At 40.3% G+C, this 23,816-nt stretch overlaps 1 protein-coding gene across 2 annotated transcripts in view; it reads right to left on the minus strand.

Moving 5' to 3' along the window:
- The window catches only part of CREB5 (cAMP responsive element binding protein 5), a 431,442-nt gene that overhangs the window by 12,393 nt on the left and 395,233 nt on the right, over positions 1-23,816 (minus strand). Inside the window, exons 8-9 of one of the 2 annotated variants that reach the window (XM_065939200.1) lie at positions 7,534-7,857; positions 2,859-3,086 (exon numbers count right to left, since the gene is read on the minus strand). In XM_065939200.1, the coding sequence (XP_065795272.1) occupies positions 2,859-3,086; positions 7,534-7,857 (552 nt within the window). Of the gene's footprint in view, positions 1-2,858; positions 3,090-7,533; positions 7,858-23,816 lie in introns of both variants that reach the window. The other variant, XM_065939199.1, reaches the window with a different exon arrangement.

Raw genomic sequence — 23,816 nt, forward strand, 5'->3', positions numbered from 1 at the left:
TTTCCAATCTGAAGCTCTGCAGCCTAACCAGAAGGTTCTATGCTGGAAAACAACTCAAAGGTGGCAGCTGGCCATCCAGACCTTGGATATTCCTTTTGGCGAGAGTTTGTTTGTTTAGCACCTTCCATTTCTGTTTACTTAAAATTTGACTCACTGGATCAGCCTCAAGAGAGACACCTTTTTCTTTTGACAAAGGTCCAGTGAGAGGGAGAGGGGTCATTCAAAGGTAGCAGAATCTGCATCTCCTCTCCAGCATCACATGGCCTGATATAGAGCTCTCAGCATCCCCGAAGACATGGAACTCTTGTGGTTTCTGTCCCTCTGAAGCAAAGCAGTGGTTGGAAAACAGCAACAACTCAGCCTTTTCAGAGACTGTCCTTTCTGAGGCACTGCTTTAATAACCAAAAATATTGGTGCCTATTGAATGAGACTTTTTTTCTGGTTTTCAGAGATTAGATTTCTAGTATCTTTTATCCTTAGCCATTTTGGCTCTTAGAATGTGATAATTAATGGATTCTGTTCTCATAAAGGATATGTTTACCTTATATGTTAATACCTTATAGGTTAAGTAAACGCTAAAACATATATGCCTTATATGCCTATGTCAAGGTGTGAACCCATCTGACCTCAAAGTAACCAGCATCCTTCCTCTTCCTGACTCTCTGCTATGAACACCCTGCCCCATGTCTTCAGGCTCTAGGGTGACAGTCAGTACCCCGGAGTCATTCTGCAAGGACTCATTTTAGTTAAAATTGATATAAAATTTCTCAGCATCTAATTACATGTCAGCTGGCTACTCAGGGCTCCTCCATCTAGCTCAGTGGGTCTCAATCAGGGGTAATTTTAATCCCCCACAGAGGATATTTGACAATGTCTAGAGGCTTTTTAGTTGTCAAAATTTAGGGGTGGGGTGGAGGGTGCTACTGATATCTAGTGGGTAGAGATCAAGGGTATTGGTAAATATGTACAATATACAGGAGATAACAAAGAATTATTGATTATTATTATTCTTGGTAATAGTGCCAAGACTGAGAAAACCTGCACCCGTTCACGGTCCTCTTGCAGACCTCAGAACTGGTAGCAAATTCCAGGGATGCTCACATTTCAGTCATTAGAAAACCACTGCTGTGATATTTGCTAGGTCACATTCACCAGAACTTTTATTTACTTAACATGTTTGTACAAATTAACTCATTTTTTTTTAATGATTTAGCCTGGCCCTGACCAAAAATAATCTGTGAAATTGAGGTTTTGATGTTCTGATTACATTTTTCAATACACATAAAAATTAAAAGATGATTATTAATGTTAAAAGTGCCTACCCACATTCCACCTAAAAGCTTCTCACATATGACTATGTCTGCCAGATTCTAGAATTACAGACTTTCAAGTCAGAGTGGCTTCAGAGATGTCTGTGTTCAGCCAAACTCTGTGGCTTGATTCCCTTAAATCACATCTTTGCCAAGTAGTCAGGCAGCTAGTTCTTGGACACTCCAGTGATGGGGAGCTCATTCATTTATTCAACAAACAAATATTGAGTACAGACACTCAGGAACTCTTCAGGCCAGACCTAACACTAGAAAAAGGGGGTAGGTGGTCCAGGAAGAGGGTAAGAATAGAGTCTCCACCTTTATCCAAGATTTGTACGAGCTAGTGGGACTTCCCCCATATCTACTGTATATGTTTCCCAGTTTCTTTTTCATGTCCATCATTAAAAGAATGATAAATTTGGGGGGGGGGGGGCGGAGAGTGAACATCCATAAATTTCAAGAGTCAGTCCATGAATAACCTAAACTTTCTTGTACACTTTCAGTTTGTACACTGGATGCCCTAAGGTCATTTCCATTTAATGGAATTAAACATGCAAAGGCTTTGGAGGTTTGGCACCCTAATTGCTCCTTTCTAAGGATCCACAGAGGATGTAGGAGTGGGTGAAGGTGACCTATGATACTCCCGAGAAGCAGACTCTCTTTTGGGCATTTTTTCCCCTCTTCTCTCCATCTTTAGCTGTTATCTCTACTCCTGGAAGCACTGGGCTCTAATCTACAATTTTACTCTTATCCTTGGACTGCTTGTCACATATCTAATACTTGGTTTTCTCTTCTGCTGGTGAACAGTGTCCTCCTTTCTGTGTGAGAACAAATGCCCTGAATTTCATCTTTTGTATGACATGAAGCCTGCTGGAAAACCCCAGGTACCAGAGTTTCTCAAAAATGCTCCTAGAATTGGCCTTGTTATGAAATGTCCCTCATGGAGCCACCCATGAGAAAGCAAAAATAATGCAAGATTCAAATCTTGTCAAGTCTGAAAATGAGATAGAAATGTGCCTTTTCTTATGAAGCAAAATAATTTACACAAACTTTTCTTCCATGAAACAAAAATACAGACAATCTAGTGTAAGCTGAAGCAACCGCCCCACCCAGGGAACAGAAAGGGCTGCCTTCCAGTTGAAGACTTACTATGTGCCAGGCACTGGGCAAACAGTTTTGCAGACCATTAGTTCATTTATTCCTCCCAACAACTTTATGAAATTATTATTCCCATTTTACAGATGAGGAAACTGAGAGCCAGAGAGATTTAACACTGCAAGTAGGTGCTGAACAAGAGTTTCAACCTCTGTCTGACCAAAGCTTCTGCTCTCAGCCCTATAACTTAGTTGATCAGGGTCTCCCTCCTCAGAGCAGATGCACTGAAAACTGAATGGTGGTTTTGTTTTGCAGAGCGTCTAAGAATTAATCAAGCCTGAGAAGTAAGCCTGCAGTCGCTCTGTGGCTTAGGTCAACAAGTGCCTGCCGGGCCAGGAAATGCCAATGGTACACAGGGCCTTTGAGTCCCGGGAAAGAGACAGTGGCCTGCACCTGAAGCTGCATGTTTGTCTGGGTGAGCTCTTCTGCTTTCTTTTCCAGTGACATCACCCAGACCTTCCTCTTCTGTCTGCAGCGGGTGGCGGCCGCCCGGTTCCGTTCCAAAAATTTCCGCCGCCTCTCGTCAGGATCCTCATCCACCACCCTTCGCCGGCGCCCCCCTGTGGGCTGGGGCGGCTGTATTGTCTGGGTGGGCTGCATCTGTTGCGTTGCTGGTGAAACCTGCTGGGGAAGAGAGGGAGGAGGTGATGGGGAGAGAGAAGGGATGGTTGGGTAAGGTGTTGAAATGTGAAGTACAGGCAGCCTCTTGCTTTAGTTAGCACATCAGACTTGTTTTGCTAAGAATGAAGTCAACAGTGAAGTCACACTCATGAAGAGGAAAAGCATCACCCAGCTATCTCCTATGATATTTTGGCAAGATACAGGGATGACGTGTGAAAAGAGAGTCAAGTAGACTCCCCCCATCCCCCAACTGGCATTTGGCTGAATCATGATGAAAGAAACACTTTTCTTCCTCCTTAGATGTTAAAAATGTTTTATTTAAGGTACTTTGTAAAATTTGAAAGTGCCCATGTATGGTGATGGATGAAAACAGAGAGGTAGGGGTGACTGTCACTGTACTGATGGGTCTGCTGTCATCTGCAGAAACTCTCCTACAAGGCAGGTTGTGAATGCCGTTCATTCTAATGGTGTCAAAACCCTGTTCCTAGAGTACACCTCAGGGGTGACATCACCACTGTGACTCTTATCAAAAGAACCCTGTGAAGCCTGGAAAGCACCTGAAATCCTTTTGTCACTACATCACAGTTCTTAATGCAAAGGTCTTGTGGGACCAAACTCCATTTGGGTCTCTCTCCTCCTCCGAGCCTGACCAAGGCTGATGGGGTTACAGGAGATGGTGACTGGGTGAATTTCTAGGTGACTGGGAAGTGTGACCTCTGAAAGTCCATCCTGAAGCAGCACTGAGCCCTGTTAATACATGGTGTCTACTGACACAGATGGATGGTTGTATAGCATCATCTATTATATTATAAGGAAATCCCAGGAGTGGCAAAGCACTTTATTAAAAAGTTTTACTATGCTTCTAAGTTCCTTGTAAGGTCTGCAAGAGGTTCAGCAACATGTAGGGTTTCAGGGACCCCCACACGTATAGCTTTATTTCCCTTCATATAGCAGACACTCAGCACCTAGTGAAATTTCTATGACTGACTCTTTATGTGTCTGAACACGTAATGCTTCCCTAATGCACTTCACTCCTTCCCCTTTCTTCATTCTCAATAAAGGGTTTTTTTTTTTTTTCCCTTCCCTCTCATTGCTCAGTCACTCAGGCTTATGGTGTATTACCTATAAATTTGTTTTACAAGAGGCATTTAACCTGCAGAAATAACAGGCAAAAAGTTTTAAAAATGAAACCCAGCCACCTTTTCTACCACATTCCAACCCTATGATTGAAACCAATCAGAACCACTATACTTGTACTAATAATGGCTCCTGGTTGCCCATCAGCTGACTAACTATATATTTTAATCCTAAACTCTACCAAACCATACATTACTAAAGAATTAGGCTTAGGACTGAAATTGGATTGCATCTCAGTAATTTTTTTTTTAAAGCAAAGACATTTTCTAAAACTGTTTATTGGCAATTCCTCTCCTGACAATCATAAAGGAATAACAAAATAAACTGTCTAAGATCTTACTCACTAGTGCTGCTGCTGAAGATTTAATCCTTGTTATTGGCAAATGTTTAGCACTAGTCATTTCAGATGCAATAACCTCTGAGCTAACCACTGCAAAGCAAAGCAGTAGGAAAGAATGCGCTAACCTGGCTATTTTTGCCTTTACCATTTCTTTGTGTGAATTAACAAACTCTCATTGCCAGCCCTAGACAAGACTCTCAAGTAGGCAAAACTGGGGTTTAACCTTCATTATGGAGACCTCTCTTTCAATTCTGTATTCTCCCATGCTAACTTTAACCAACGTTTATCCCTTGATATTTTTCCTCTGCCTTAACCCAAATGGGTAAGGTGCATAGTGATTTCAGGCTTTGTCCAGGTTCAGGGTCAAGGTGTGGCTTGGATAAGTGAAATTCCTGTTGACCTAGGAGTGATACCAGGACTCTGAAATTATATCCTGATATGCAGGTGGATCACAAGAAGCCAGGAGAAATTGCAAATGCAACCCCAAGACCAGAATTTATGTCTCTGATAATTATTGTTACTTACTTAGCATTATCTTTTTATTTTATTTATTTATTTATTTTCATTTATTTTTTATTAGTTGGAGGCTAATTACTTTACAATATTGTAGTGGTTTTTGTCATACACTGATATGAATTAGCCATGGACTTACATGTATTTCCCATCCCGATCCCCCCTCCCACCTCCCTCTCTACAGGATCCCTCTGGGTCTTAAAACGGCATTCTGTCGGGGGTAGAGTGGGAGGGATAAATTGGGAATATAGGATTAACAGATGCATACTGCCATATATAAAATAGATTACCAAGAAAGATTTACTGTATACCATAGGAAACTATGTTCATAGTTCTTGTAATGAATTATAATGGAAAAGAATAAGAAAGAATATAGGTATATACATATATATGCACAACCAAATTACCTTGTTGGGCACCTGAAACTAACACAATATTGTAAATCAACTATACTTCAGTAATAAATAAATAAATAGAATGGCACTATGTTGACACAGATTCTCTGAAAATTTTGATCAAAAACAATTAATTGTAATTTCAAAAAGAATTTATTCCAAGTCATCTTCGAATCTCAGAGTTGGATGACCTTAATAAACTTCTACTCCTGGTGTTCTGACAATCCGAATTTCATTTCATCAACCAAGTTTATACATTTTAAGAGGAGCATTTTGAATATGCTCTAAATAATTTTGTTCAAATTTCAACAAGACCAACCTGGTTTTGTTGAAAAAAGCAACTTTATTTAGCCAATTATAAAAGCAATTAACTGACTGCATATACAATTGGCCACTTATTGACTTGAAATGGAGGCCAATTGGCTAATTGGTAATTAGCTAATGAATGTCTTTTATATTTAATGAACTGTTAAACTTGTCTATGAAGTAACCTGCCCATAAATGCAAGCAAAACTTTCGCTATCCATTTAAAAAGAAAAAAGAAAGAAAGTACACATGTGAATCTATCTTTGATCTTGTAGTTTTCTTTTTCCCCTTCTAAATATATGACCTACATTGGCACATGATTAAAAAGATGCTTTGGATAGCATTTTATTGATTGCTAAACTATGTGCTAAGCTTCTATCACATTATTTCAGTTTGAAATTAATCCTGGATAACATGTATTGAAAACTGTGCCAAGGGCTAAACATTCTCTTATTTAATATGCCTAAGTCTATGGGCTTAGTCTATTAATGCCCCATTTTGCAGATGGAAAAACTGATGTTTAGGGAGGTTCATCTACTGACCTCAGTCACACAAGTAAGGTGGGAAAAGGATGAAAGTTTTCTCATTCCAAAGCCTGATTCTTATTTGCTATGTAGAATAGTTCTAAGAATCTTTGCAAAAGTAAGCTTACCTAACAAATAATCTTAACTATTGAACAGATTAGAAAGCTGCTTATGGATAACTCATTTTGTGGGTGGCTTTCTAGGTTTGGTGTATGTTGGAGGAGGCAGGAATGTTCAAGCTCTAGAAGCTGAATGATGAGAGGTACAGAGTCAGACGATGGAAGAGACAGTGAATAAGTGTCATTTGGCGATCCCAAGCTTCCAACATCATTCTGACCCAACTGGTTGAAACCTGGGTGGGTGGAAGGAACTGACAAAGGTCATTTCACTCGAAGGTTCAAAGTGCCCAGGGCGAGCCATGCTCCTAAACATGCCCTTCATCCACTTACTGAAACTCACTTGGGTACGTGGACCCGCCTCTCTTCTTGGGCTGGGTGACATAATGTCTGCCTGGTCCCCCGACCCCTTCCAGTGTGTCTAAATGTTGGCTTTCTTTCTAGCCACTCCTGGTGACTTTCCACCTCTGGGGTTTGGCCTTTCTCTTGAACTGATCGGCTACAGAGCTTGGCTCTCTGTCTGCTCCCTCCAACGCATTTCTCATTGGGTGGGATGAGTCATCTCTCTTCAACATTCACAAAGCACCTTACACCCTAACATCCATCACCGAACCTTTGTCTGCCTGAAATTGTTACTCTTTATATTTTTAACATTTACTCTTATTTAGAAGATTGCCCATTGTATTTAATTTCCGTTTTACAGGTGACACAAGCGGGTCTCTAAGATGTTATAAAGCACTGCAGCTAGAACCATGGTTAGAACGAACTTACCTTTCTCGTTCTTTATTCACTTCTTTCATTACATGCTTAAATTCTTAATCCTCCATTGGTGTTACATTTTTAGGGTTAACTTTGTAATATACTACAAAAATAGATTTTGAAGAACTTGAAGTTTACCTTTTCCTTTAGAAACTAGACTTGATATTTATCATATTAGTTATAGAAACTGTGATCTGGGAGGGTCCTATGGGTAATGATTACCTCCTAGGAAATAAACAAAGCCCCTCAGAGTGTCAGAACACGTGGGCTTGTCAAGTAAGGTTGCTGCCAAGGAGCCCCTCATTAGAGCCGGCACTGTTAACAAGAAAGGGGAAAGAGATCATGAAAAAGGTCTACCTGTGCTTGGTTGCCGGAGTGCAGGGGTGGGTGTGGCGAGGTCTGGTGATGTGCTGGGTGTGCATGAAGGTGGGAGTGGGAGTGATGATGCGGGTGGTTCTGCTGGTGATGGGGTTGAGGATGAGGATGGTGTGCTGGGTGCTGGTGCTGGTGCGGGTAGGGGTGATGGGCCGGCAGTGTCTGGTGCTGATGCGGGTGTGAGTGCATGTGATGGTGTGGCGTCTGGTCCTGCCGGGAGCCCATCATTTCCATCATGTGTCCCATGGTGTTCATATTCCCATTTGACATGGCAGCAGGGTGGTGAGTCAATGCAGCCTTCAACCTCTGAAACAGAACAAAAGAAGAGGGGACAAATGAGGCCAGCTGTGTACACAACAGGGATTTTGAATCAAAACAACTCATAGTTTCAATTTTATAATATTTAGTAGCTTCCCGGGTGGCTCAAGTGGTAAAGAATATGCCTTGGCAGGAGGCACAGGAGATGCAAGTTTGATCTCTGGGTCAGGAAGATCCCCTGGAGGAGAAAATGGAAATCCATTCCAGTATTCTTGTCTGGACAATCTCCATGGACAGAGGAGCCTACTGGGCTACAGTCCATGGGGTTGCAAAGAGTCACAACTGAGGTGACTCAGCATGAACATGTAATGGTACTATTATTAACATTTTTTTCTTACTGGGTAGCAGTATGGCTTTTATACAAATTTCAAATTTTCATATGTATTAGAGTAGGTAGGCATGTCAATGTCAGCCATGAATGTTAATTAATTCAGCTGACACTGCAAATGAGCAGGATACCCTAGACACTTTACTAAAAGGTTTTTCCTACTATCCAATTGTTTACCATATCATATTGACAGCCAACTGCAAGTATAAACCCAATGGAATCATTCAATATGACAACGTCATTGAACAAAAAGCCCATATGAAATGGCACTGCCACAAGATAATGAGTCACAAGAATAAAAGATTTTTGCTTTTCAAAAGATTTCTCAGACCCAAAGAGAAAAGAACTTCAAATTTCAGAATCTAGGAACAATTTTAATATTATTTTAAGTCTTCAAATTAGATTAGAAATCCATAACTTTGGGAGGCAATATAGATCTTTCCATTTGTTCCTATGACACTTCTCATATCAATCCCTCTGATAATTAATTTTCTCACACAATAATGTTCTTCTGACTTTAAAGTTGAAGAATATGGACCATTGCACTTCTACAGCTTCTTTGATGATCACACCACAGGGCAGGTACAAAATCATCAACCATCAACAAACAAACAGACATATACACAATTAAATTCTCCCTGAATCTACCCCCTAAGCAGGGGTCAGCAAGCTTTTCAATAAAGAAGTCAGATAGTAAATATTTCCATCATTGAATGCCTTAAGGTCTCTCACAACTACTCAGCTCAGCCCTTTCAGCACAAAAACAGATACAGACATTCTGTAAACAAATGACCATGCCGTGTTTCAACACAATTTTACTTAGGGACAGGATATTTGAATTTCATATAACTTCCACATGTCACAAAATACCATGCTACTTTTGATTTTTTTCAACCATTTTAAAATGTCAAAACATTTTTAGCTCCTGTGCTGTGCAAAATTAGGCAGTGGTAAAGAATCAGTTGGTAGTCAAGTTGTTTGCAGTTTCTTACACACAAACAATTATCATCATACCCTGAGGGGCACAGTGTACTAGGTACTGTATAATACAGTTACTCCTTGGAAATGTATCTTCTGCAGAGATGATAGTCTAGTTGGCAAGCTTATGTTGGCTTCATAAAGTATTTACTAGGGAACTCAAAGTTCTCTTCTGATTTGCATTCTTATCTGATTGATGATGATAGTGTATAATCACTGCAAATGGAAGAGTGGTATTTAAATGATGATCAAAGCTACCATGTGCCAGCCCTATACAATATTAATGATTCTCAACTGGTCAGAGTAAACTATTGATAAGAATAAATTCAATCCATAAAAATCTTTAGTTAAATATAAAGAGCCTCCACTTGTTTAAAAAAAAACAACAAAAAGATAAAAAATAGGCTGGTGGGTGGGCTGGGGGGCAGGTAGAGGTTGACAAACCATGTTAATATTCAATAATCATTGAATACAGTTCCTGCATCCTGATGCAGCAACCACTGAGCCCAACTGCCTCCTCCTTCACGAGCAACATCTAGTATACAACATCTACTACACGGGAGCTACTGAACTGTATCAGTATCCTGAAGAAGTTAAGCTTCCTGAATCCCTGGGAACGATTAGGTGCTGCATATTGTGTTTATTACTAAACAGAAAAGTAAACAGATACTCCTCACCTCCAAGTTTTAGAAATGAGTTCATTGTTTTTATAAAAACGCTCATTATAAAAAATTTAAATGATGCTTAAAAGTACAGTGAAGTCAGTAACCAGTGAACCAAGTGCATTGCTTAAATTTGGTGGGTGAACAGTATTCCAGACAGCTCTCTCTGTAGAGATGGAACAACAAGTAGAGTCATTTCATAACAGTGCGATCACCATTGCACATGGTGTCAGAAAACTCTTATTTGAAGAGAACATAAGCAAAAGAAGCAAAAATTGAATGAATTGCTGGACTTTGGATATATGTTTCTTAAATCCAAGAAAACTTTGTAAGTGATATATTCAAACTTAAAAGTGAAGAAAATTATGAAAAGATATATTGAGGTCATTATTTTGAAACTGACATACCAAATAGTATTGATGGATTTTCTATACTATTCTTTATAATTTTATTATTATAAAATATACAGCTGAAGAGTAAAAAAACAAACAAACTACTACAAGACTATGTGGTGAAAAAGTAAAAACCACCTGCCTACCTTCTTCCTTCTTAGCCCCATTCCTCAGATGTAACTACAAAGTATATGCTGACATATCTTCAGCATTTATCAGAACATGGTGTGTAAGCTCTTTATAATGATATATGATTTTGTATCTTGTTTTTTTTTCTACTTCAACAATATATATCTTTGACAACACGCCCTATCAATAATAGCTAATAATAATGTCTGGTATCAATTGAGCGCTCACTCCGTGCCACTCCTCATTCTGTGTTTTATGAGTATTAACTCACTTAATCCGCAGAAGAATCCGGCAAGGTACAAAGGCAGACTAATCCATGTGCCCAAGCTCTTGCCACTGGAGAGGAGCAGAGGTGAGCTACCTCCAGACCTGTTCTCTACGCCAGGACAGAAGGAGCTGGAAGGCTTGCCGTGCACACTTTGTCAAAAACAGGAATAAACTGTATTGTGCCACCTCCCCATCATCAAAATGAAACACAAAAAGAAGAGCAGTGCCCAGAAAACAATAAGACTATTTCTGCACAGTGTAGCACAAAGTGGAAACTCAGTGTATCTTGCTTGTTCCAAAACTTGGCAGAGGTAAGGGTGGGAGGTAACAGTCTCCAGGCAGCTCAGCTGCAGAAAAGGACCAACCAGAGCTTAGCATCATCATCTCTCTTGTTATATTTATTAAGAATAGGTACTTGTATTCCACCCCCAAACACAGATCTGATAAGGTCCAGGTGTATCTTCTCCCTGGCCCCACTTCCTAACCTTCAGGTATATGACTGTTCTAGGTCTTTTCAATGTTCAGAGGATGAAGTTCAAGCCCTTAATATAGCCTATGCATAGGCACTGAGGAGTGTGACCTGGCATTCCCACCAATGCTTCCATTTGATTGTCTTCTTGCCTAGGATGATCTTTCCTTTTCTGCAGACACTCTAGAGCTTTAAGCAGCAGGACCCTCTTTAGTAAAATTCTCCCTGGTCTCTGCTCTAAACCAATTCCTATTGTTACAAGGTCCCAGCAAAACTATATTCCTCTTTGTAAAACTCAGTGTGTAGTTGTAGTTTTTAGTATGATCATTCAATTAACATCCACTAGCCATTCCAGATGATAAGCATCATGAGAGCAGGAACCACATTGGATTTTGCTTGGTATTAAACTCATAACTTTAGCACGGAACCTGGTATACATACTGGGGCACTCAATTCATATTTCTGGAATGAATCAATGAATGAATGAAACTTTGTGAGGCTTATGATAAGAATGTAGCATTTTCATTTTGGATCCTTGGTGGTGGTATTCGTAAGAAAGGATAATTTTACCAATCATCGAAGGTCAAGAGAATGACTGCAGAAGTCATACAGACAGATGGGCTATAAAAGTACTGTCAAAAGACCTCCCTGCTCCATTCCCAGTCTGCCCTCTAAAAATGATAACAGAAAAAAAAAAGAAGAAAACAAAACACACACACACACAAAAGGAATGTGCATTAACTTCATCTTGGTATATTTTCCCTGAAAGAGTGGCAAGGAAAATTGAAAAGCTGTTAAACAGTGGGTCACTATGTTATCCTTTCAATGCTACAAACAACTTTTTCACCTTTAATTAGGTGCAAATGTTGCCTGACAAATAAATACTATGCACCAGATCTTCATCTCTCAAATAATTAGCTTGTACTGTTAAGGGAAATTACTTGATTGCCTCAAGTCTATTCTTGCAGGTTTCATGCCAAGGCCATAATACTAATAAGGCTTATAACATTCCATTTAACTATTCATTCAACAAATATTTACTGGGCACTAATGTTAGGCACATTATTATTTGCCCACTACATGAAGGAAATCGGAGATATATAAAAACCAAAGCTTTTCCAAAGCACTGGAAAGAAAACACACATGCTCAAGTGTGGAAATAAAGACTTTTTAAGAATCCCTTAGAGCAGTGGACCCCAACCCTTTGGGCTCCAGGGCCTGGTTTTGTGGAAGACAATTTTTCCACAGACCAGGGGTGGGAGGGATGGTTTCGGGAAGATTTCAAGCACATTATATTTATTGTGCCTTTTTTTTTTTTTTTTTAATTTTTATTTTTCAGTGGGTTTTGTCATACATTGACATGAATCAGCCATAGAGTTACACGAATTCCCCATCCCGGTCTCCCATCCCACCTCCCTCTCCACCCGATTCCTCTGGATCTTCCCAGCCCAACAGGCTCGAGCACTTGACTCATGCCTCCCACCTGGGCTGGTGGTCTGTTTCACCACAGATAATATACATGCTCTTCTTTCGAAACATCCCACCCTCCCCTTCTCCCACAGAGTTCAAAAGTCTGTTCTGTACTTCTGCGTCTCTTCTTCTGCCCTGCATATAGGGCCATCGTTACCATCTTTCTAAATTCCGTATATATGTGTTAGTATACTGTAATGTTCTTTATCTTTCTGGCTCACCTCACTCTGTATTGTGCCTTTTTTATACTGTTCATGGGATTCTTGGGGCAAGACTACTGGAGTGGTTGGCCATTCCCTCCTCCAGTGGACCACATTTTGGCAGAACTCTCCACTATGGCCCATCCATTTTGGGTGGCCTTGCACAGCATGGCACATAGCTTCATTGAGTTATGCAAGCCTGTTTGCCACGACAAGGCTGTGATCCATGAAGCGGAGGATGAGATGATTGCATAGCATCACTGCCTCATGATGGGTGGCATGCCCAAAAAGAAATGGGCATGAACTTCGGCAAACTCTGGGAGATGGTAAGGGACAGGGAGGCCTGGCATGCTGCAGTCCAGAAGGTCACAAAGAGTTGGACATGATTTAGTCACTGAACAACAAAATGAAATTCACTCAGTCGTGTCCGACTCTTTGCGATTCCACGGACTATATACTCCATGGAATTCTCTAGGCCGGAATACTTCCCTTCACCAGTGGATCTTCCCAAACCAGGGATTGAACCCAGGTCTTCTGCATTGCAGATGGATTCTACACCAGCTGAGTCACCAGGGAAGCCAGCAACATATTTACTGTACACTTTATTTCTATTATTACATCAACTCCACTCAGATCATGGGGCATTAGATCCTGGAGGTGAGAACCCCTGGCTTAGAGAATCCCAGGCCTGTGGGTTGAGCCCACTCCCAGAGCAGCAGCTGGCATCATCTTTAAAAAGAAATGACTATAGAGCTGCTCTGCATATGCTACATTTAATATTCTCCATGTCATTTCTAAACAGTGTGGGGCACTTCTCAAAGTCCTAAAGAGCCTGCTGCTTCTCTGTATCCTGGTGCCAACAAGAGTCATCGCCCTGTAAATCATTAAAAAATACCAAATAAAGATATTTGTATCCCTCTCTCTTAGGGATGATAAATGACCAGCAAATGAGTCCAAGCTGTATTTTGCAGAATGATTCTTTCTTTTTGAAACTGAACTGTGTCTTATTTTAAATAACATTCTACCCAATGCCAAGAAAAGGCAAGGAAGAGAGAGGGAAATTAATGAGCAAATAAACATATATTTTTCAACTATAAAAACCAAGGCTATTATGGAGGTGCGACGGCAAGAAAGGAAAAAAAAAAAGATTCTGTTTACTTTCTCTCGTCCTCTACCATATCCATTTATTTGAAAGAGCAAATCAGGAGAGACAGCAAGAAGCCTGACACAGCTGGTTTCAGTCAACAGGGGTCATTTTCATTCAGTCTGTGTATTTTATAAGCTCCTTGTACACTGTTCCTGATGGAAGGGTGGGCCTGCTGCCTGGGGTCTGAGTCCTGGTGAGAAACTAGCTATCTACTTCATCCCATAACCTGCACAACTGCTGCATGATGGCCCAGGGCCAGTGACCCCCCAGCCCAGTTCAGCTTTGTATCCCCGCATGTCTTGTGAGGACCAGGTATACGCAAACGTCATCACCTCCACATGAGTGCACGCGTGTAGGCCTGCGTGAGCTCGCACGCACGACGCACCCACCCACACCCACCCCGGGCAATTTATCTCCCATTAACAACTCACTCTTGCCAATTAGAAACATTTGTGAAACTGTAAAAACATTTCTTCTCCATCTTCAGCTCAGCAGATTGCTTATGCTTTACAGACTCTGAAAGCCAAACCAAATTAAACAATTATTTGAAATTCAGTTGGGTGGGGTGTGGGGGCAGTTTTAATTAAAAACAGCTCTGGGTTTTCTTCTCGAAGAGAATGTGGTAACATCAAAATGTAGTGTTGCTGAGTTGACCACAAGTAAGAGACTATCTATATGAAAATAAGATAAAACCCATCTTTGTATTTCCTTTTGAATACAAAACAATTACCATCAGTGGCCACCCAAAGGTATTTCTGTAAATGTAATGTCTTCATCCTTTCTCTTTCTCAAACACAGCAAATTGGCTGAGGTGTAACACAGGCTTCTGAATGGTCCAAATGGTCAGTGGTGTGACACCCCAGAACTTTTCACTGAAGGAGGGCTGCAATATCAATGATTACTGAGTTGCTGTAGGTATCAAGAACTTCTGAAATTGTCTCTGAATTCGCAAAAAAATAATTGATATTTATCCACTGAATTTTATGACTATACATGGTCAGTTTGGATCCCAAAAACCTTCCCAAAGTTGGGGAGAGGTAGGGATGAGAGGGTGCCATGGAGAAGTTATATCAACTTTGACCTTAATTCTGTCAAAGTAGAAATTGCTTCTTTGGCCAAGCTGTATATGGGATCTTAGTTCCTTGACCAGGGCTCGAACCCGCGCCCCCTGCATTAGAAGGGTGAAGTCTTAACCACTTGACCACCAGGGAAGTCCCTAAGGCAAGCATAGTTTTAATGCCCAGATTCACATCTCAGCTTCAGGATGTCTGTTGAGAATGATTGCACAATTCTAATAGCATAGTGGATCTTAAAAATCCACATCTATTTCAGAATCACTGTTAAGACAATTAATTAAAATCATATTTGGTTTAATTACTTGGAATAAAATATGCTCTTTTCAAAACTTTCATAATGTAACTCAGCTCTGATGATTTCACAATTTAAGTATTCTTCTTTAGATTTTGGTTTGATAGCAAAATCTCAAATAATCCTACAGGTTGGCAGTAGAGATTACCAGGGAAAGGGGAGGATGCCATAGGATCTGGGAGGAAAAATATTCATTTAAGTATTCTTCTTTAGATTTTGGTTTGATAGCAAAATCTCAAATAATCCTACAGGCTGGCAGTAGAGATTACCAGGGGAAGGGGAGGATGCCATAGGATCTGGGAGGAAAAATATTCACACTCTGTCGTTTGTCATTAAAAAGTATTCTGAACATAGTAGAAATGATATAATTAATAAAAAAAAAAAAACACAAACGAATTGTATTATACATCAATACTCCAGTCCATTGGAAAATGATGTGAGGAAATCTCAAAAATATGGATGGTATCTCAGAAAAGTGGAACTTCAGTAGTTCCAAAGTAACCAAGGAAAAGAATTCGATGTCTGATTTCACTCTCTCATTGTCCATTTATGAGTATAACTGCTAAAGTGAGGTAATGTAGATCTAGGTGCTAGGTGACAGGCTAAACTTTGGTGGTTAAAAAAAGCCAATCAAACCCCAGAGACAGATCTTGACCAATTTCCCTGCCAGTCTTTTTATATTAATATGTAAATCACATATTAATTATAGTTCTGCAAGAGAGAGCCTTTGATTTACTCTTGGTAGCTGAAGAAATTAATGAATGCACATTGATAGAATTGTTTTATTTCAGATACCACTTCCCTGAATCTCTTCGGCTCTCCTTTACAATTCAGCGGGCTGATAAGCATTTTAAGAGGCTGTTCATTTTAGTGAATTTCAGAACCAATCGCTGTTCTGAGAGCAGGAGTTAGTGGTCATTTTGTTGTAAGATGGCTTTAAATAAGCACTTAGATAAGTAAACTGCTTGGCTCTACATGTTCTAATCTACTGAACAAATGAGGCAAGATCCTGAATTCCCTATTCCATGAGAAAGGGGTCTGAGTTTATATCTGCTAAGAGATAGGAATCTATTGGAGAAGTGAGTTGTATGCATGTCTAAAATAAAGAAAGAAAAATCATTGTTTCAGAGAACTTCAGAAGGAAAGCAGAAGACTCGGAGTGAGAAATCTAGGTTTAAAAACCTGGCTCTACCACCTTGGCCAGTCACCTTAAGCTTCAAATTCTTCAAAATAAGAATCTCTTATCTTTTAAGAGGGTGCTAATAGAAACTCTTGACTTTATCTAAGAAAGACTGATGTTCATTATGATGTCACCTTAAGTAGAACACTGTATTGGGAACAAAAGAAACCAAAAAGATACTTTACCATAGAATGCATGAGGTCAAAGTCAGGTTTTCAGTATATCTCATGGAATCTGACTCCTCTGCAAAACACTGGTACTCTCTCTCTTTATTTTAAATAATTCTATCATCTCCTGGAGCTTCCCTAGTGGCTCAGTAGTAAAGAACCCATCTGCTGATGCAGGAGATGTGGGTTCAACCCTGGATCGAGAAGATCCCTTGGAGAAGGAAGTGGCAACCCACTCCAGTATTCTTGCCTTGGAAATGCCATGGACAGAGGAGCCTGGCAGGCTACAGTTCATCGGGTCATAGAAGAGTCAGATACAACTTATCAACTAAACAACAACAACAATCATCTTCTAGTTGGCTTAGAACTAAAGAGAAAATGTAGAAGTCACAACTGTCAACTGTGTATGATACAAAGCTAGTAGAGAGTATTAATACACTGGATGAAGAACCAGTATCCAAAAAAATCTTGGCAGACTAGCATCAAGGAATCCAATAAGAGAAATTTAATGAGGGGTCAGTGTAACATATTATGCTTGGTTAACATAAACAAAAGCAAAACACACAAAAAACACACCAGCACTGTCCAGTGAAAATTCAGGGGAGATGTAGCTTGTCAGTTACATATATATCAGAGGATGCAGGGATTTCATGTGACTTTGTAAAGCACTGCTATGTAAAGCATACATGAAAACAACTAACGCTGGCTTTTCAGTTGCATCAGCAAAACTAGATTAGAGAATTTAATCCAAGAGGGTGATAGTCCTGTTCACCTCTGCACAGGCCAGAATGTGCACTGTATAAGCCCATGTACCTGTATCTCTGCCCCCACCCAAAAGATCTCATATCATGTTTCATAGGTGTTGGATTTTCTCTAAGGGAGTATCCCAACTTTCAGTTGGTATTCCAAACATGCCATTATCATTTTTCCATTTCTAATGACACTGTGGACTTCCCTGATAGCTCAGTTGGTAAAGAATCTGCCGGCAAGGCAGGGGACCCTGGTTCGATTCCTGGGTTGGGAAGATCTGTTGCAAAAGGGATAGGCTACCCACTCCAGTATTTTTGGGCTTCCCTTGTGGTTCAACTGGTAAAGAATCCACCTGCAATGTGGGAGACCTGGGCTTGATCCCTGGGTTGGGAAGATCCCCTAGAGAAAGGAAAGGCTACCCACTCCAGTATTCTGGCTTGGAGAATTCAATGGACTGTATAATCCATGGGGTTGCAAAGAGTCGGACACGACTGAGCAACTTTCACAATGACACTATGATGAACATCCTTGTGTTTGCACATCTTGGCATAGTTGCCCAGATACTTCTATGTGTTCATTATTTTTTTAAAAACACTGATGACTTGATCCATCCTGTTGGGTTCAACTTCTGGGAAGAGGTGATGATGGTGATGAATGGTAGGAATATTGCATGTCTGTGTGTTAGCAGTGTGTACATGTCTGTTAATGCACATATGTATCTGTGTGTTATGTGCAGGGAATGGTATCTCGGTATTAAGGGAGATGTAAAAGGAAAAGATGGGGGTGGAGGCAACTGTTAAGAATCAGTTTTACTTAATGATCCTTTTCTGGGTCTTATTTTCCTATTTTATCAATATCCCCATACCCAGGTGAGACGTTGTCATATTATATCATTAGGGTCCCCTGCTCCTTTCAGGTAACTGAGCTTCTTAAGCACTATGGAATGACTTTGGGTATTAACTTGGCCCTATTTTAAGTCGCTAAGTTGTGTCTGACTCCTTTGCGATCCCATTGACTGTAATCCACCAGGTTCCTCTGTCCATGGGATTTTCCAGGTAAGAATACTTAAGAGGGTTGCCATTCCTTCTCCAGGGGATCTTTTCAAACCAGGGATTGAACCTGCATTGCAGGAGGATTCTTTACCACTGAGCCTCCAGGGAAACGCCCTAGCAGATATTACATGCTCTTGGCTGGTTTCCCTGGCAATTTTAAAGGTGTTGAATACACAGTGGCCTTAGAATAAACGTTTGTTGATTGCCTGCCTGCCTGCCGCCTGCAAGTCTCCAGGAGTGGTGCCTAGCCGTAGAATGTCTTTGAAGCACCGGCCTGTATTTTCCTCACAGAAAGAACACCTTCTGGTGGTGGCTGCAGGGAGAATAATGCCCTTTGTCTTGCTAGTGAACACTACACACCTCCCAAAGACCCAGCACCTGCAAGCCTGGGTAATTTTAGGTGAGGGCTTATTTCCAGTTTTTATAGAAGAAAGTTCTATTGGAAAAAAGTAATCCTTTGTTATTTTATTTTGGACGAGCTTTTAATCAGAAACACAGGCAGTAACATATGCTAGAAAAGGACATATGAAACATAGAACTTTGCATTTATAACTCACTATGGAAAATCCATGTTAAAGCAACACTAAATTTGGGGTTTTAATTGCACAGAAGTCAGGAAATTCAGATTCAAGTTCCCACAGCAAACTTGACTACATATGTACATCCAAGGGACCTTCCTGAGTGGGGTAACCTAATTATTTGGCTAAAAAAGTTATAAAATGGAAAGTGATGGAAATAATTTCTCCTCACTGCTACACTTCCCATCATCCCAAGAAAGATGGATGGCAGGCAACATTAGCTACATCAACTGCGCTGTTTTCAATGCACAGACGTGCTTGGGTGTGTGCCTGGTGACCATCATGAAGAGTCATCACTCCGCAGCGCCGGAGCAGGGAGGTCCACGACGTGGTGGTGTGCTGTTTGGGTGGAGTAGCCAGTCACCCCATCACCAGTCCTCCATCAGATCCTTCCCCACACCCTTCTGAGAGCAGCTGTGTTCCATGGGCACTGCCCTCTCACCCTCACGCCATCCCCAGAGGACACCTCTCAGTTACTCAGATGCTCAAATTCCTGCATCTGAATGTCTGACTAAAGGGCCTTCCTAGACACACCTCTGTCTGGTCCTGGGAAGGCTTCTCAGGACAGCTGTTCCAGATTGCTGTCTTCTAGCTTTATTCCACTTGTTGGGAGATGGCGAGACGTGTGTTATTCTGGGTGGAGACATTAGTCGTCTGCCCAAGGGGGCCTCAAGCTCATTATAGGTAAAAAGTGTCCATGTATTTCTCTTAAACTGTGGGTAGTAGATTGTATGCAAGTATAAGTTATCCTGCCCCTTGGTATCAATATCCACACCCAACTATCATGTGGTGTATGTCCAGTTCTGTTTCTCTTCCTGGTAAAATGGTGCAGTATGTTCTGTTCTCCATATTCTCCTTTACCTCTGGCCTGATCCCTGCTTAAGTTTCCCCAAACATGTCAACAAATATATGGGAGGAGTGTGGTGGGGGGTGGTGGGGAAGAGAGAGAGTATAATAAACTCTGAATATTAAGTGCCGCTTATTTTGGGATGCTTTGTAAGCGTTTGTGATCCAAAGCCTCTGGACTAATAGCACAATCAGCTTGCTGTGATGGCTCTGCCATTCTCCTAAAAAAGAGTCCCAGGTCTGCCTGTGGGTGGTCTGGATCTGACGGTGCTCGACTCTGCTGCCCTGGGACAACACAACCAGCACACCCACCAATAGCCCTTGGACTCTGAGCACACAGAATCAGTGATGCCATTTGTCAGTGGCCTGTTCTCATTGAGCAAGAAGGATCAGCAATAACCCAGGAGAGACTCAAGATGAAGGAGCACCATCATTAATAAAAACTTCTGTCATAACACAATCTTTGGTGTTTTAGGCAAACCATACAGGGAGAATAAAGCTGTGCATGGGGAAACAAACAGAATGCAAAATCTTTTTTTTTTTTTTTTTGGTTCTGTGTCTACATTTAAGGTAAATTTTAAAAATAATGAATGTCTACATTTAAGGCATTTTCAAGAGAAACCATCTATAATTTATGAAGATTCTGGTTGCTTGTGTGTTTATAAAAAGTTATGCCTAGGGAAAGCTTTTGAATTATGCCCAAGAAGATGATGAGTCCAGCCAAAAATGAGGAACAACTTTTCTCTTTTTTTTTCTGAGCAATGTGCCTCCAAATCATGTTGATTCTCACGTGCATTTTAAAAATCCCATTGATAACTGGTTGTTGTTGAAGAATAAGTTTTCTGTACTCTTTTCTAATTTTTCTTTTTGTTTCAGGAGGTATGACCAACAGAATACATTAACTATTTGGCACATTTTTAAGAGTAAAACTACAGTCCTTTGCTAAGCTATCTTTTTACCTTTTCATTTCTATTGTCTCCACGGTGTACAAGTTAATAGGCTGGAGATCTAAATCTACTATTTTACTGCCTACAACCCAAGTAATGGGGTTGAGGGGTGGGGAATGTGGAACCGTCTCTTTAAATCACATTGTCACAACTGAGTACCATTCTAGAAACACCAAATAGAAAGCTTTCTGGTTGATTTATTCATTGAAAATGGCCTAAGAATTTATCTTCTAACAAGCTTAAGATATCATTTTCATGATCTGTCTTCTTTCTTAGCTTAAGCAATTTCTTTTCTGACTCCCAATTTCGTCTTAAGCAACTGCTCACCAGCGACTGACAATAATATAGTAGCTTGCCCTAAATCAGTGCCTTCCTTTTAGACAGCAAAGTTCTCTGCAGATATTAAACCTCTGAAGTAGGTGATGAAGATCATTCCCTATGTTTTGAAGGTGCAGGAAATTCCTCTGAAGAAATAAGTGCTAAGTCACCTTGAGAGCTAGTGTAGACAAGGCACTGAACATGATGTTGGTCTTTGTGGTGCAGCCCGACAGGCTGCACAGTTAGAAGATGATGGTGGATAAAATAAAAAGCAAGTAGAAAAGGCAAAAAGGAAGGAAAGAGGCAAAAAGTCAGAGGGAAGGGAAAAAGATATATAAGAGGAAAGCAGGAGGGAAAGCAAGTCAGTTCAAATGGAGGTGGAAAACATGCTCGACCCAAGGGCTCTGATATTTGGATTTATTAACATACAATGATAAAGCAGGATCTTCGTAAAAGAGAAGTGGATACAAGATTGAGTCAAAGGACTCCAAACTCAAACAAGCTCAATCCCCCCTTTTAGAGAATTGTCCACTTCACCCTACTTTCCAGATAAGTTAATCACCAAAGGATGTTTTTCAAGAATTTCTTCCTTTCACCAAATGCCAACTGAAGATAGTCTGGATTTGGTATGGCAGATAAGGAAAGAATCGCATCTTGTAGGGTTGTTTTTTATATGAATAACACTATATATAGACATTTTCCCACTTCCGTAAGGTTTTCAAACCATGCGTGGTTAACCAAAGGCTAACAAAATGGTTAACCAACCATGTCACCCACTGAGCCCAGTGGAAACAGTGATGGCAGCTCCAGCAATGCGGAGCTGTTTTTCCGTTTCTGTGACACATTCCACCCAGCATCCAGCCTGACTTCCAAGAATGGCATCATGCTTTGAAGAGCATGTTGGAGGCTGCAAGCCCAGCTGATCAGGGGAAGGGTCATCTACATTTACAGACTATTGCTCATGCCAGAGAGTAGGCTTAATTTTGCACACATTTCATGTGCAGAGATGGTAAGCCCTCTAAAAGGACTTTCTCCATTCCACGACTCTTGGCTTAATTTTGATCTCAGGTAAAATTCAGATCTTGCTCACATCAGTTGTTAATTAATTAAGTATATTATCAAAAAGATACCATAGCAGATAACCTTTCACCCAGTGTTGCAGCTGTGGGTATAGATTGAGGATTTGTTCCAAAGTTTCCACATTATGGAAGTGCAACTGCTGGGATCAAGCCCATTAAGTGGGAATCTAGATGTTCCCCCATAGACGAATGGATAAAAAAGTTGTGGTATATATATGCAATGGAATATTACTCAGCCATAAAAGGGAATGAATTTGAGTCAGTTGAAGTGAGGTGGATGAACCTAGAGCCTGTTATACTGAGTGAAGTAAATCAGAAAAACAAATATCATATGTTAATGCTTATATATAGAATCCAGAAAAATGGTACTGATGAACCTATTTACCCAGCAGGAATAGACATTCAGACATAAAGAAGACAGACTTGTGGACACAGCAGGGGAAAGAGAGGATGGATGACTGGAGAAAGCAGCACTGAAACATATATATCACCATATGTAAAACAGATACCTAGTGGGAAGTTGCTGTATAATGCAGGGCGCTCAACCTGGTGCTCCCTGATGAAGCAGAAGGGAGAAGGTGACGCTCAAGAGGGAGGGAACATGTGTATACCTATGGCTGATTCATGTTGCTTTATAGCAGAAACCAACACAACATTGTAAAGCAATTATCCTCCAATTAAACATGAAATCAAATCCATGTTCATATAAAAAAATAAAGGATATAGACTGCTGCTACGTTTTCACTTCCTTTCTTTCTTCTGTTCAAAAGTATCCTTTGATTTCCTTCCAAAGCCCATTCATTACAGGAAGTACTTCACTATTAGGCTCCCTTAGTCGGATATTACATATTGTACACCTTATCATAAAGGACAATTGTCAATAGTTAAACACTCAACTTATTTCAGTTGTGTAACATTTGCTATTTAGGACTGTTTTACAGATGAGCTGATTTCATTTCATTATTTAGCAGCTTCGAATCCTTTCTAGAAGTAGGAGGGATATGTACTAAAATTCATTTTATAAACAAATAAATATTATATTCTTTGCAACCAACCCCAACTATTTTCCCCAGAGTTGGGGTATGGAATCTTTAAATCAGATTCAAAGAAGAAAAAATATTCCAAATCTTAAAATCCCTCTGGATACATGATATTGTCTCCCTTAGTGTACTTGGATGGAAGACTGGGCAGATATAGACAGAGGGAAAATGAATGGAAAGAAGCATATATTCATTCTTTTAAGTCTTTCTTTTATCATCCCAAGTTTAAACTTTTTAAATTAGTCTCTGTTTTTTCACTTAAAGATGAAGCATATATCACAGGATAAGAATCAGGGACTCAACAAACATGTATTCAAGACACATGCTGAGCACACTGGTACTTACTACTATATTAAACTACCTTCTGAAATAACAATTGTCCCTCTTTCTGAATCCTAATTTTGCACACTCTTCATGTGCAGGTAAACCCTCTGAAAGCACTCTTTCTATCCCACTGCTCTTTGCTTAGTTTTGATCTCAGATCTCATAACATTAGTTGCCAATTAAGTATATTATCAAAAAGACACCTCAGCAGAGAACTTCTCACCCAGTGCTAATTAGGTAATGTTTTTCCAAAGCA

Source organism: Muntiacus reevesi, chromosome 6, assembly GCF_963930625.1.
Source record: "Muntiacus reevesi chromosome 6, mMunRee1.1, whole genome shotgun sequence".
Lineage (NCBI taxonomy): Eukaryota > Metazoa > Chordata > Mammalia > Artiodactyla > Cervidae > Muntiacus > Muntiacus reevesi.